The sequence below is a fragment of the Gymnoscopelus microlampas genome (assembly GCF_963454915.1).
Source record: "Gymnoscopelus microlampas genome assembly, chromosome: 4".
NCBI classification, from domain to species: Eukaryota; Metazoa; Chordata; class Actinopteri; order Myctophiformes; family Myctophidae; genus Gymnoscopelus; species Gymnoscopelus microlampas.
Window position 1 is genome coordinate 20,905,264 of NC_139941.1, and position 15,138 is coordinate 20,920,401.

The 15,138-nt window shown below is 42.9% G+C and overlaps 1 protein-coding gene across 1 annotated transcript in view; it reads right to left on the reverse strand.

Annotated features, from left to right (window-relative positions):
- Window positions 1-15,138, reverse strand: part of adamts12 (ADAM metallopeptidase with thrombospondin type 1 motif, 12) — a 41,010-nt gene that overhangs the window by 14,198 nt on the left and 11,674 nt on the right. The window contains exons 5-15 of the mRNA XM_084055714.1: window positions 15,046-15,129; window positions 14,475-14,599; window positions 14,074-14,223; window positions 12,693-12,836; window positions 10,983-11,127; window positions 10,037-10,129; window positions 8,979-9,124; window positions 7,197-7,366; window positions 4,475-4,608; window positions 3,782-3,902; window positions 71-315 (exon numbers count right to left, since the gene is read on the reverse strand). Of these exons, the coding sequence (XP_083911840.1) occupies window positions 71-315; window positions 3,782-3,902; window positions 4,475-4,608; window positions 7,197-7,366; window positions 8,979-9,124; window positions 10,037-10,129; window positions 10,983-11,127; window positions 12,693-12,836; window positions 14,074-14,223; window positions 14,475-14,599; window positions 15,046-15,129 (1,557 nt within the window). The remainder of the gene's footprint in view (window positions 1-70; window positions 316-3,781; window positions 3,903-4,474; window positions 4,609-7,196; window positions 7,367-8,978; window positions 9,125-10,036; window positions 10,130-10,982; window positions 11,128-12,692; window positions 12,837-14,073; window positions 14,224-14,474; window positions 14,600-15,045; window positions 15,130-15,138) is intronic.

The window sequence follows — 15,138 nt, forward strand, 5'->3', positions numbered from 1 at the left end:
CTAGGACTCTCCAAAACGGGCATCGGACCCAACGATCTGGCGTCGGTCGGACTCGGGTCGTACACAGTACCTGGATCATCACAGGTTCCCTGGTGGGACCGGGCGCGGTGAGGTTCTCCATGTTCCCGCTGCGTTCGTAGTAGAACGTGGTCTCGCCGGCCTCGTACTCGCCGTTCCACTGGATGATGTAGTTGCCGTTGAGGAAGTAGTCCTCCGACCTCACGCTCCTAAGCGCCAGGAAGTTGCCTGCCTCTTCCACCTCTCGCACCAGGATGTCCCGCGCCCCTTCGGGTATCACGCCCACGTCCACGTACCCTGAGGGAGAGAGTGAGAGAGACAGAGAGAGAGAAAGAGAGAGAGAGAGAAGGGGGGTCAAAGTAGGGCTGGGCAATTGACCAAAAATGCTATCGAAAGTGACATTAAGAACCTCTAACTGGCTTAATCTTGCTCATGTAGGTTAATCGAATCATCTACAAGCACGTTTTTTTTACAATTTATTTTTTTACACGCTTGTAGATCTTATATTTTCACAATTTATTTCACAATTAAAATCCATTAAATCGATTTGTTTGGTCAACTGTTGCACACATAAAATGTACAGTAGAGACCTGTGCAGACAGAGAACCACGAGGGCAGTGTAAAGCAGATCAAATGATATTTAATTCATCGTAAACGAGGCACAAGTTTGAAACAGTGGTGATATTGATTTGAAGTCTTACGGCCCAGCCCTTACGGTAGGTCAGACAGAGCATGGCGATGCAGGACCGACCATGACTGCTGCCTCACTCACAACAGCTAGCAGACTCCCAGACTGATTCTCTCTGATCTTTAATAGAGGGTGGGCCAGGTCTGCGGGGTGGGGGGGGGGGGGGGGGGGGGGCTTAGTGTGTGTGTGTGTGTGTGTGTGCTTTTGTGTGTACTCGGCGTGGGGGGCGCTGCCCTGTCTCTGCGTTTTATAGTATGTGTGTATGGGTGGGGGAGGTAGAAAGCAGTCATGACTTGGTCTCTGGTGTTTAATGATGTTTGTGGGAAGGTGTGTGTGTGTGTGTGTGTGTGTGTGTGTGTGTGTGTGTGTGTGTGTGTGTGTGTGTGTGTGTGTGTGTGTGTGTGTGTGTGTGTGTGTGTCTCTGTGTTTGTGTGCAGGAGGGGGGCGCCTTTTGCCCTAGGTCTAAAGTCTTTTGAAGTCTTAACACATCTGGGCTGGTTATCTGGAAAGGATGCTGTGAGGGGGGCACGCACACGCACGCACACACGCACACACGCGCACACACGCACACACACACACACACACACACACACACACACACAGGATTTCCACCCAACAGCGACGAGATACAGTATGTATGTCCAAAACTATTACCTTTCAGAAAATGTAAAAAAGAACCTGTGTTCCAATGGATCTACTGTAGTTATTATTTAGTCACAAGCTCTTGTTAATACTTTTCATTGGTTCAGAAGAAAAACGTTAATTAGCAAAAATGGGGGGGGGGGGGGGGGGAGTTAAAATATGGAGATACAAGGTTTCTGCCTGACAGCAACGACATACACATCATTATGCATATACCCCCACATAAACAAACACACTAGACGCACACCTCATACACACATAAACAAGCAAACAGTGGAAGAATAAAATGCTTTCTGCGAGAGTTAATGTGTGTGTGTTTTTACAGTGTGTTGATCCTGAGACCTTGTTTTTCCAAGTACGAGACACGGCAATCACACATCGCCCAGTGCAGCTGAGCCAACCTCCCCGTTAACCAATTAAGACCGGGAACGCATCTGTGCGTCATTTTAAGATTTCTTTGGCTATTCAAAAATAGCAGATCTACAAGCTCGAGCTTGTAGCTCTGCTATTTTTGAAAAATGTGTGCAAATCTTTGAATACATATTTTCTACACAAGCTCGTAGCACGGCACTCTGTGCCGCACCATGAGCAAGTATAAAATAATGGTTACGGAAAAAAAATCTAAAATGACACATATATGCGTTCCTGGATTGAATGGGTTAAGCATATCGTCGCTGTCGGCCAGAAACCCTGTATCTCCACATTTAAATGTTTTATGTTTTTTCATAATTGAATACGTTGTCATACTAGTGTTACACAAAAGTAGAAAAATAACTACATCACAAGCTTCTTTTTTTTCTTTTGTTAAAGTGTGCCAGTGGATTTTATAAATATTCAACCAATGAAAATAGCTTGTGACTAAAATAACTACATTAGATCCACTGGAACAGTGGTAATGTAACGGTTACTAAAGTAACAGTTTTGGACATACAAGGTATGTACGATATCTTCCCCGCACTGGCACTGGCACACACATGCACGCGCACAAACACGCAGCCAAGCATAAGACGACAACCAGCTGCAAAGGCGTGCAGAGACAGAGCTTGCCATGACAACAAGAAAACAACACAAATGGTGTAATGCTGATGTTTCAGGCTCTGTCTGAAATCACTTTTAAAAGGAACGAACGCCCCCCCCCTCCCCATTCACAGCCTCCAGGGAGGTCCGAGCTATTTGTCAGAAATGTCTTATTATGGAGCTGTTTGCTCCAGAAGGTCTAGTTCAGTCAAACTTTTTAATTTCACAGAACCCCAATATGCATTAGACCACGGACCTCCATAACTACTGTATGAGAGTGTACAAACCATCTGTATACTGAGTTACAGACCTGTAATGGTCCATTTGGTTCCCAACTATAAATCATTTAGCAGGGGACCCCCCAGGAATCCACTCAAGGACCCCTGGGGGTCCCCAGACCCCACTTTTGAGAATCACTGGTCTAGTTGGCTGGTTTTACATATTGGTGATCCCATGCTGCATTCTGTTCTTCATGGCTTTCAGCAGATCGTAATTTATGGTCATTTATGAACCGAGCGGAAATCAAATGGATTCCCTCATGGTGGAGTTATCAACAGAGTGTAAATTCAAAGCCGACCCGAACTGACCCGAGCAATTTGAAGACCGAGCCTGACCCAAGCCAGAGAAGGAAAAAGAAAAGACTGTTATTGCCAGAAATGGCTGTGCAATTTACCTAGGCTGTGGCTCAAATCACATAGCACCACGGGGTGAGAGAGAGAATGAGAGAGAGGAAAAGAGAATTAAAGAAAGAGAGAGCAAGGAGAGAGAGAGAGAAAGAGAGAGAGAGAGACAGACAGACAGACAGACAGACATACAGACAGACCGTGAATTGCAATTAATCAACTTCTCATGTCACAATGTCACACATTGGTTATTCTAGCAGGTGAGTTTATTTGTTATGTAGCGGCTCCATAACTGACCACACACACACACACACACACACACACACACACACACACACACACACACACACACACACACACACACACACACACACACACACACACACACACACACACACACACACACACACACACACACACACACACACACACACACACACACTTCGTTCTCTGCAGCAGTAAACCTTGCTATTATCCCTCTTTCCTTCACCTTTTCAGTAGCGCAACCACACTTTTGTTTGTTGTCATATTGCCATTTACATACACATTCACACTGGAGTCTGAAATAAAAAACGCAACAGTATTACAACAAATACATACTGATTTTGATTGTCAGACCTCGTTTGTCTACTAAGAATGTTTACTCGGAGGTTGCTTTTTTTTTTTTTTACAGCGTGACCTGACTGAAGCTGAGAACTAGGGTGCATTTTCACGATTTTCTGAGCTAAATGAACACTTTAAATGGATTACATGGTTAAATGGATGCTAATTATTCGTGTTTTGCCCAGCTCACCGAAACCTTCTCCTCCGTCGAATGTCTTGTAGACCATCTCGCAGCTCGTGCCATCTCCTAAACACACTCCACAGCGATCCTCCACTGCGTTTGAGTCTATCCCATAGTCACAGCCTACCTCCTGGAGTCGACACACATGGGCACACACACACACACACACACACACAGAAAAACATAAACAAAATATACACACAAAATATACTAAGACACAATATGAGGGGAGCTTTCTCTTGCCCTATCAATGTCATTCAAACATTCTGATTTCACTAACGCCTGATTTATACTTTGTCATATGATGGTTTGTCATATGACAGATTGTTTTTTGTTACAGTGAAAATAGCATATCTACAAGCTCACAACGCTTCACACAGCAACGTGTTGTGAGTTTGCAGTTTGGCTTTTTTCACTATATTTGAAATAGAGCTTAAGTGGCTAATTCATTAGTAAGTAGTTTTGGTCCCAAGAGTCCCTTCCCAGAAATGTAGTGCAGTCAAAAGTACACCATTTTTATTCAAAATGTAGCTGAGTGAAAGTCATTAGCTTGCAAAAAAGAAGGAAAGAAAACTGAAACTCCACATATGTTATTTAAGTACAGTACTCAAGTAAATGTACTTAGTTACTGTCCATCACTGCAGTGTAATCCTCCCCAGCCAGCCACCCCCAGTTTTACCCAGCCTTACCCAGCCACACTACCTTGCACACTCCATTGACACAGATGTTCCTGGAGTTGTTGTTCATGAAGCATGGCGTTCCGTCCGTCACAGCGTCCAGCATCTTCTCCGAAAAGTGCTCATTCACCGGTCTGCAGTTCAGCTCGCAGGGGTTCACTGGGGGGGTTGGGGAGAAGGGAGGGGGGAGGGGGGGGGACCCAACATGACCAAATGGATTAAAGCAAAATAAAATCTCAAGATGTGAGATTTGGGAGACAGTGTGAAAGGAGCGCCCCACACTAGCGTTGTTTCCTAAATTAAAACATCATGATGTTTTAGTAATATTGTTCCTGCTGTTCTACATACTGCCAACCAGGTGAATAAATCATAGATTGAGGCTTTAACATTTTTCTTTTATGAAATATCCAATACCATTAGGATTTTATGGAAGATGCTTCTGCAGAATCTGCACATATTGCTAGCTTGACCATTTCAAATGCTATAATCTTATAATAATAACCGAAAGTAGCCTATCAACTAGCTCTTAATGCGTCTGTGATGCATTGAGAGCTTGTAGATACTTTGGCTGCACGACATGCTTCCATAGAAGACATGCCGACTTCTATGGAATCCAAATGACTGAAATCAGTCGTGGCGACTGAGAACTTTAATCCATGATGACCAATGTTAACTTAGAAAGTAATCGGTGCGTCTGCCGACACATTTTAATCACATTGATGGTGGCGACCGTATTTTGGCTGTGAGCTTGTAGATCAGCTCTTTTTGAATAGTTGTGGCGTAAAATGGGGCTTAAACACTTAAGCCCTATTTTATACTTTCAAAAATGTTATGTTAAAGGTAGGGTAAGTGATATTTTTGGGTTAAAACTAAAAGTATTTTGTTAAAAGGTTAAAGCACTATATTCTGATAGTAATCATTGCTATAGAGTGTTTGTTCAGTAACAGGAGTCTCCCCGTCTCTCCAGCTCTTTAATAAACAGAAAATACATTTTCCGGTAGGTGTCAAAATCTCAGCCAATCAGGAGAAAGTACCAATTTTTAAGCTTCATTTTTATAGTGTTCCAGTTCCAATTTTGCCTGCTCATTTCTTAGTGTCATCACTTCCAATTTCACTTGTTTAATCTATATCCTGATTGAGTTCTCTATCCTGATTGGATAACATTGGAAATGAAACTGAAACTGAAACGAAAATGCATTTTCTGTTTTATAAAGAGCTGGAGAGACAAGGAGACTCCTTTTACTGAACAAACACTCATAGCAATGAGTACTATCAGAATATAGAGCTATTAAACACTTATTTTAACCAAAGAAAATCACTTACCCTACCTTTAATTTAAAATAATGATTTTACTAGAAAGCTTTATTTCTTTATTTCAAAGACAAATATTGTACTTTTGACTCTTGATATAGTGGAAATAGCCGATCTACAAGCTCAAAACACGTAGCAATGTGACACGTTGTGAGCTTAGATCTGCTATTTTCACAATTATTTACATTTTCAATACAGCAATGCAAATATCTTTAAATTAAAATGTACTTTGTAAGTATGTTTAAAGGCAAGTACTCCAGAACTTTAACTCAAGTATAAATTTGACAGAGCAAAGTTCACTTTTAGTGGAGTATTATTTGACCAGGAGTATCTATACTTTGACTCAAGTACTGGGTTCAGTACTTAAGTCCACCCCTGTGTATATGGTGCCCTCTGCTGGCACATATTGTATAATCACACATAGAGGTACATGGCAGGAAGGGAAGTGATTGCTGGGTGTGAGTGCATCTGAATACAGTAAAGAAAAATATATTCTACAGTCATTTTCTGTGTGAAGGAGAATGCATATAAAGACACTAGGCTTGATGTGGGTCTGCCATGGATAAGGTACAATGTCCTGAAGATGGACTGAAAAAGCACACACACACACTGTGTCATATCATGTGGAATACATCAAACTACCATTTGGTTGTTTATGTGTACTATGGAGTGTGAGATTATTATTTCACGTTGATGTGAATCCTGAAGCTTATTCTTCATAAGTTACATGCATAGTTTGATTGTATTATATAGTGATTGTCATAATTATTCAAGATATGCATTACACCTGCTAATCTACTGCTCTATACTGTTTAAATACAAACAATCTAAAATGTCTCCTCTCATTTTCCCTGACAGCATTGCAAAACAGAGTTAGGACAGAATGATAGGCAATCTGATTACAAGCTTATGCATACAATATCTTAAGAATTACAATTACTGGTTTGATTCTGGAAATGCCTTTATAATATCGTCGGGGGTGGGGGGGGGGCAAATGCCCTTTCCTTTCATAAAGGATGGCCCAGTCAGTGTACCCTTTGGTAAATGACATAAGAAAGCAATGAAGCACCTATCGTTAGCATGTAGAGAATTCGACCGGCTCTTATCATGGCTGCCACTTAGATAATTCCGGGTGATTTCACCCAGCTGGGAACATTCCTTACCACTTACAGCAAACCCTATATAATTTGTTGACGGGGGTCCCCCAGGGATCTGTATTTGGCCGCCTCCTTTTTTCCCCCCTTAATCAAATCTCTTCGCCCAAAAAACAGCCGATCTACAAGCTCACAACGAATGTTCACCTAGTTTCAGCGGATCGCATAATATGACATGCCCAGAACCAGGATGGTAGGGTTCAAGTGGCAAAGCAAAAAAAGGCTATTCAGATGCACCTAATCTTTGTGTATCACTGTGTATGCGTTGCTTTGAAATCTTACAGGTGTTGGCCACAGGAATCCACTGGTAGAGCTCATTCTGGTAGGGCACCGTGTCAAACTCACTGCACAGCATCTCTCTGAAGGTGGGCTTGTCCTTTAGGCATGGCTTGGTGTTACAGGTTCGATACCGCTTCCTCTCCCCGGTGCAGTACTTGCCCCCAAACTCTGGTCTGAGAGAAGAAGACAGGGTACATTTTGAATTACATGGATGATCATAGCTTTTTTTTCTTCTACTTTTTATTCCTAAAGATTTAGAGTAGCCAATTATTTTTTACCCCTTTTTCTCCCCAGTTTAGTCATCATGCCAATTGATTCCTCCCCACACACATTTCTGTATTGTCACTGCTGTCGTATCCTACTGACTCACCTGCCATTGAGGAGCCCCCACCAGGAGGACGTAGAGCTTTCGTCCTACTCCTCCCGCCCAACACTCCGTGCAATGACCAATATCACCCTCCCCCAAACACGGGCCAATTGTGTTGGGAAGCCTGCGGAGCTAGTTCAGGCCATAGAGTAAAGAATAATAGAGAAATCCCCGCTCATCCACTTGTATGGAGTTGCTCACCCAGCACATACTCCCTTTTCATCCCTTCTTCCGGGTTGGGAAATGTGACGGGCGGGGCCTATTTGGGGCCTATGTGACGCGTTTTGCGCAACCCTGTGCGCTCGTTCATGTGTCTGGCCCCAGCCATAATAGGCTGCGGTACCTATGAACGGCCAGCATTCATTGCTCCCTCTCACTCAAGGTATAGTGCCAGCCAACTCCTCATAAGGTGATCAGTCACACGCCCACTCCATCTGATTGGGGCTGTTTCTCTGTGCTTAGCACTAAGAAGTTTTTTGCGCTCCCACCACCACCCCAGCATCCACCTGTGGGCTCTGTTTCTATACGATTCCCTTAGGGGGTCTATTTCACTCCTATGTTTTCACTTTGTCCGTCCGTGTGTGTGTCCGTCCAGCTTTGTCCGTCCGTGTGTGTGTCCGTCCAGCTCCATACATGGGCACATGGTCTGTGAACACCTAACATTGGTCAAGCTTCACGTGACATCACAATATGTAATATAAATAGGTAAGACAGAATTAATCAGGAACAGTTTTACCACCTCGCCTGGCGGAGACCTGTGCTCCGAGGAGCACATTTTCTAGTTTATTATAATTCCATGCCTACAGGGAATGAATGAAATGAGACCCAAATGCTTATACATATTTATCCTCAATATTTTTTATATTTATGCTCAATAAATATATCTACATATATATCTATAGAGTTGTCTGCTTGAAGTATAGTTTGATAGAGAACAGAAGAATGGATGCCAGATAATTTCATTATAATAAGTGTTCTGTCTTTAACGATTTGAGGGCAAAGGAATATTGTGTAATTGATAGAAGCTCATAGTGCGTCACTTTGTGCTGCGCTATGAGCTTGTAGATCTGCTATTTTTGAGAAATCATGAAAATTTGTGCAAATCTTTGAATATATATATTATATATATTTTCAAAGCAAACATTCTTTACTTAAATCTTTGCTTCTGGGGGGTCCCTGGAACTAAACATTTTGAGATGGAGGTCCGTGGCCAAATACATATAATTTTGGGGGTCCTTCACATGGAAAGGTTTTGAGCACCACTGATATAGAGACATAGGTTTTTCAGAAAACTGTTGGGATTTTTGTAGACATTTGTAGAATCGGCCTCAGGTCTTAATGGGTTAAAGAAGAAAAGAGTATGAGAATGGAAGTCACTGGTAGTTGGTTGCGAGGATAGATGCAGAGTCGGTCCTTACTTGGGGCTGTTACATTCTCTCTCCGCAGACTGCACACCAGCTCCACAGGTCCTTGAACAGTGGGACCAGGTACTCCACTGGCCCCAGCCTCCGTTCACGGTCTCTGGCAGTTTACCAACAATCACACACTCTCCTGAGATACACCACTGGGCAGGAAAACACACATTACATTACTGGACCTTTCACAATGCAGCCTACAGTATATCCAGTTCACCCATGAGCAGTGATGGAAGAAGTACTCACATGTTTTACTTTAAAAGTATCAATACTGTAATATAGATGTAACTGTGTTACAAGTAGAAGTCCCGTATTCAAAATGTACTTGAGTAAAAGTACAAAATGATTGCCATCAAAATATACTTAAAGTACCAAAAGTAAAAGCACTCTTTGTGCAGAATATCCAATTTCACAAGTTAAAAATGTATAACAATTTCGTCCATTTGGAAAATAGCCGATCTACAAGCTCACATTGCGTCGCAGCACGGCGCAATGTGAACATGTACAGTAGATCGGCTATTTTCAAATGGCCGAAATATATATAGGGCTGAAGTAGTTAGTAACCAAAGTTTCATATAATTTTAGTGGAGGAAAAGTACAATATTTTCCTCAGAGATGGGGTGGGGTAGAAGTAAGAATATTGAAAATTGTAAATACTGAAGAAAGTAAAACAAATACCTCAAACTTTTACTTAATTACAGTACTTGAGTACATGTATTTAGTTACTTTACTGCCCATGAGAGCCACTTCAAAACACTTTAAAATACTCAACTCAGTGTAGGTTGAAAATGCTTTATTTGAATGTAAAAGGTGTTGTATCAGTTTGTGTTTCTCTTATTCTCTTATTCTAACAGTTTTTAGAAATTATTTTAAATTAGTAAAGTGGTTTGCAAATGAAGTTACAGTCTTGGTTAGACTTCCCTGCATAAATAAAGGCTTGATGAAATTGTTTATGACATACTATTCCACAATAAAGTCCCAACGCAATATCCAGGCTGATGTCCATGCATTCTTTCCAGACCAACATTGAGATCAAACCCCAAACATTCCCATCAGCCTACCTTCTCAGGCCCACAGCGAGTCCCATCTATGGGTGAATCCAGTTTGGAGCGACACGAGCCGTTCACTGAGCACCAAAGTATTTGGCAAACATTCTGAAAGAGTAACACGAGCCAGGTAATATGAGCCCGTCATTCAAAGCAACACATTTGAAGCTTCATTCAAATCCTAAGCTAACTTTAACCCTAAACATCATTCAATATAGGGATCGGCCCTACAAGCCAGTCGTTCTTCGCTCTGCCACTACACTGTAAAATCCTGAGTGTTCCTTTAACTTAAGTTAACCTCTGGAGTTACATCTCATTCGAGCTGGGCTCCCCCTAGCACTGAAATGATGGAATGACCCTCCAACTCCACTCAAAACATCAAAGTGTCCCTCTTGAACTGCAAAAATGACCTCATATCATCAATCGTACACACAGTAAAATCCTTAGCATTAACTCTGAGAGTGAAACAAATTGGAGCCATTTGGGTCTATTGTTACGTTGTTAAATTAACACTGAGGATTTCTGTGCAGCCCTGAATTGGGCTCCCTCGTCATTATTTCCTGTTCAACTCATTTTAATGTTTCCTTGGATCGCTGACTGAGCTCTATGATCCCTTAACCTATTTGGACGGGTAGGTTATACTACCTTTGTGAGTCACTCTTAAAGTGTCTCAGAGACACATTCTCAGAGTGTCTGGTAAAACGGCTGAGATGTTAAGTTGTGTCTCTTATAGGTGTGTGTTAGTATGTCTCTATGTACTTCGCACTTGCAGAATATTTAGAGAAAGCATGGGACAAACGGACAAAGATAACATATATGTGATGTATATTTATTTTAGTTTTGGGGAATTAACCAAATATTTTTACGTCTGCAGTTTCTGCTTCCAGGAAGTGAATGTGATATTGCTTATTAGTATTTTTGGTGTCTTGTCTGAAATCATTCATTCATACACAATACTCACATCAACCTCAGTGCAGAAGGTGGCATTGGGACCATACTGAAGCTGGCACTGGTGGTGTGTGGTGTAGCGGACACCTAGGCGTGCCAGCGGAGTGGTTAGGTCCCTCTTGGAAGGACGGTCATCCAGACAGAAGCCCCAGCCACGGCTGGGACAGAGAAACACGGGTCAGAGGTTAGGTGGATGACATACTGAAGGTGTGACATGCTCTTACCTCCAGTACATTTCTGAACTCTTAACCTCCAAAATAATCATATTTGAACCCACCCTGACAAGCACTTGGAATTGCAGGCATTACATTTAGTTTGACTCGGTTCCACAGATAAATGTTGTGAAAATAGTGGATCTACACAGGCTCACAATGCCTCACACTGCAAGGCATTGTGAGCTTGTAGATTGGCTATTTTCACAATGTTTACCTCTTTCTTATGTAATATTTGACCATTTGGCCAACTTTGGTATTAAAAGGGTCTTAAAAGTCCTTAAATTGGCACTTTAGAAATGTGCAGATACCTTGTATACACTGTATGTTAGTTGGTTTACTGTTGAGAAAACAAAGTTGCACATTAAGCTAATCATCTGGGGACCCCCCCAAAATTATTCGGGGACCGCCCTGTGTTCAACTCCCGACCCCCAGTTTGGGAACCACTGCCCTACACCTACGATCCTCAGGTAGGACCCGGCTGGACATTTCCGAGTCTAGTCCATGGGCGATCATGCCTTTTTCCACCAGGGCCCGTAGAATCTGGAACGACCCGCCTGAAGATGTTAGGGTTGAAAAGGCACTTTTATCCTTTAAATCACGTTTCTAGAGACTAGCTTTTACAATTACGTTATTTTATCTGTTTAGCTTAACTGTAATTAACTTTGCAACTCTGTTATGAAAGGTGCTACATAAATAAAGTTTGTTATTATATTGTTTGGTATGTATAACCAGAAGGAATGCTTGAGAGGCAGAGAGTGGGTGGAGCGAGGGGGGATGGGGGGGGTTAAATGGAGGACTGGGTATATGTACACATAGTGACTTGACAGGAATTAGTAGCAGACGTACTTAAATGTCTCGTATGACATTTTATTTGCTAAAACATTTTGCCCTGGTGTTTTCGTATCAACCCACACAAACGCATGCTTTACATACATACTGGACATGCATGCATGCAAGCAATCACGCACACGAACACATTCAGACATGTAGTAGACCAGATTGCGAGTTTAAAGGAGAAAGAAACACAGCATTTAACAGTGGGAGTAAATGAAGCATGTTGCTTTTCAGCAGTGGTGGAAAGTAACTAAGTACATGTACTCTAATACTTTTACTTCTACTCCATTATATCTCAGAGGCAAATATTGTACTTTTACTGCACAACAATTATTTGGAAACTTTAGTTACTAGTTACTTTGCAGATATAAATTATTATATTATAAAACACACATTAACCACTTTAGCCCTATTTTATACATAAGCTATTTGAAAATAGCCGATCTACAAGCTCACAACGTTGCGAGCTTGTAGATCTGCTATTTTCAAACATTTTTGTGACTTTTGGTACCAATACTCTTGTACTTTTACTCAAGTGAATTTTGAATTCCGGACTTTTACTTGTAACAGAGCACTTCTACATTGCAGTATTGATACTTTTACTTAAGTAAAACATTTGAGTACTTTTTCCACCACTGCTTTTCAGTCTTGTGATGGCTTGTATCTGGTCTTACTCCAGGAAACGTGTGATGTATTCCTTGGAGCAGGAGGACCACGTGAGCGGCGAGCTGTCATACATCAGCTGTCTGGACATGATGAAAGGGTGCCTGCCCTCCAGCTCACAGTCGTTCCCCTGGCCGTCATGATGGATCCCAAAGCTGCGTTTGGACACAAACAACATGGCCGCTTGAGATCGTTCCAAAACATATAAAACTATTTTACAGCAATAACAGCGACAGCGGATGACAGCTACAGGATGTGTTCTATTTGTTTTTATATTTCTCTCCCCAATTTAGTCGTTATGCCAATTGACTCCTCCCCACACACACATTATCTGTGTTGTCACTGCTGTTGTACTGGGAAAAAGGACTGCAATGCAGAATGCCCGAAACACTCCAGATTAAACAGCTGTCTTAAGGTGCACGGCTCAACAATATCATGAAACTGAGAAAACAGCCAGCACACAGATGCTGGCTGTTTTCTCAGTTTCACTGCTGTTGTATCCTACTGACTCACCTAACAGTGAGGAGCCCCCACCGGGACGAAGGACGAAGAGCCTTCGTCCTTCTACTTCCGCTGAAGTACTACTACACTCCCTGCTGGCTATTTTTGCTGCATGTAAGCAGCATATATGCAGGACTGGGCTATTATTAGCGGTGCCAACCGCTCTACGTTTGACTCTGTCTGCGTGTCCGTCCGTTTGTTTGAGCACGGGCCGTTTGTTTGAGCACGGGATGAGCACGGCAAAGAAGCAAACAGCTATAACTTCAGTTTGCAGCATGCCACCAAGTCCAAATTTGGTATGTGGACTTAGACCACCACTAGGGACGAGCATGAATTGATGACGTTATCAAAGAGGGGTCCAGGGACCCCCAGCGCCCGTATGAGCACGGGATTTTAAACAGCTATAACTCCAGTTTGCAGCATGCCACCAAGTCCACATTTGATATGTGGACTTAGACCACCAATAGGGACCAGCATGAATTGCTGAAGCCCCGCCCCCTCTGTCTTCCCATTGGCTGGCCTTCAAACAGCCATAACTCAAGTTCGCAGCATGCTATGGAGTACAAATTTTGTACATGGACTAAAGCCAGCAATAGGGACGAACTGTCATTACTTAAGCCCCGCCCCCTCTGTCTGCCCATTGGCTGGGCTTTAAACAGCCATCATTCCAGTTTGCAGCATGCTACCAAGTACACATTTGGTAAGTGGACTCAGACCACCAATAGGGACGAACTGAAATGAGTTAAGGCCCGCCCCAAAGGCACCGCTTCCTTCACACAGGGTGTGATTTTTTTTTTTAGAATGTTCACCTGTAATGACATGCCCAAAAGAGGGACACCAGGTTTAATCATTCAGTTTTTTGCAACTGACACGTAGCACACACTCACACACCTGTGGCCCATCTCGTGAGCGATAGTGAACGCAACAGGAAGGCCAGAGTCCTCGTTGATGTTGCAGCTGCGGTGTGGCTGGCACATCCCCGACAGATGGGACAGACCCAGGGTCTCACAGGGCTGGTTCATGCCTGCACAGATGTCCTTCCTACACACACACACACACACACACACACACACACACACACACACACACACAGGTTTATATGAAAATGGCTAGTTAATGATACAGAATGCTGTTACAGTGAGTCGAGTCCCCCTTACTCGGGAGTCGGGACGTGTGTGTGTGTGGGTGTGGGTGTGGGTGTGGGTGTGTGTGTGTGTGTGTGTGTGTGTGTGTGTGTGTGTGTGTGTGTGTGTGTGTGTGTGTGTGTGTGTGTGTGTGTGTGTGTCTCACACCTGGTGACCAGTACAGCCACGTCATGGTGAGCAGGGTGTGTGTCGCTCTGTGGATTGAGGTTCTTCTGCCAGGCACAGAAGCTGGCCAGGGTGGTGTCTGCGTGGTGAACTATCTTCAACCCTTTCTATCAAACACCGTTACATTGTGTTAGTGCCGGAACACAATCGATTGATTGATTATATACATGCTCTAAGTGGTCAGATGGGTGGGCCTCAAAACGCTTTTGAAATGTTCAAGTGGGCCCTGATCCAGAAAAGGTTGAGAACCACTGACATGCATCTGACACATAGTGAAACTCATCATGCTACAAATACATTCAAAAGCACATCAAAATGTATCTAAACATCTGAGCAACTATTACAGCACATTACAGTTTCCTCAAGGTTTTGTCCCACTTAAACCCTATGAACTTAGTTGATCGGGGTCTATCCTTTCCCTCTACACCGGATATCTTCTCAGAAAATAGCCGATCTACAAGCTCATAGCTCTGCTATTTTTATAGAATGTTTGCCTATTATGACATGCCCAGAATAGGGACTAATACATAGGGTTAATGGGTGCATACTGTACCTCCTCTCCCTGAAGCAGAATGAGACGAACCAGGACAACATGAATGGCGTTCCCAATACTGGCATCGTGGAAGATCCCAGCCACCTGCCAACG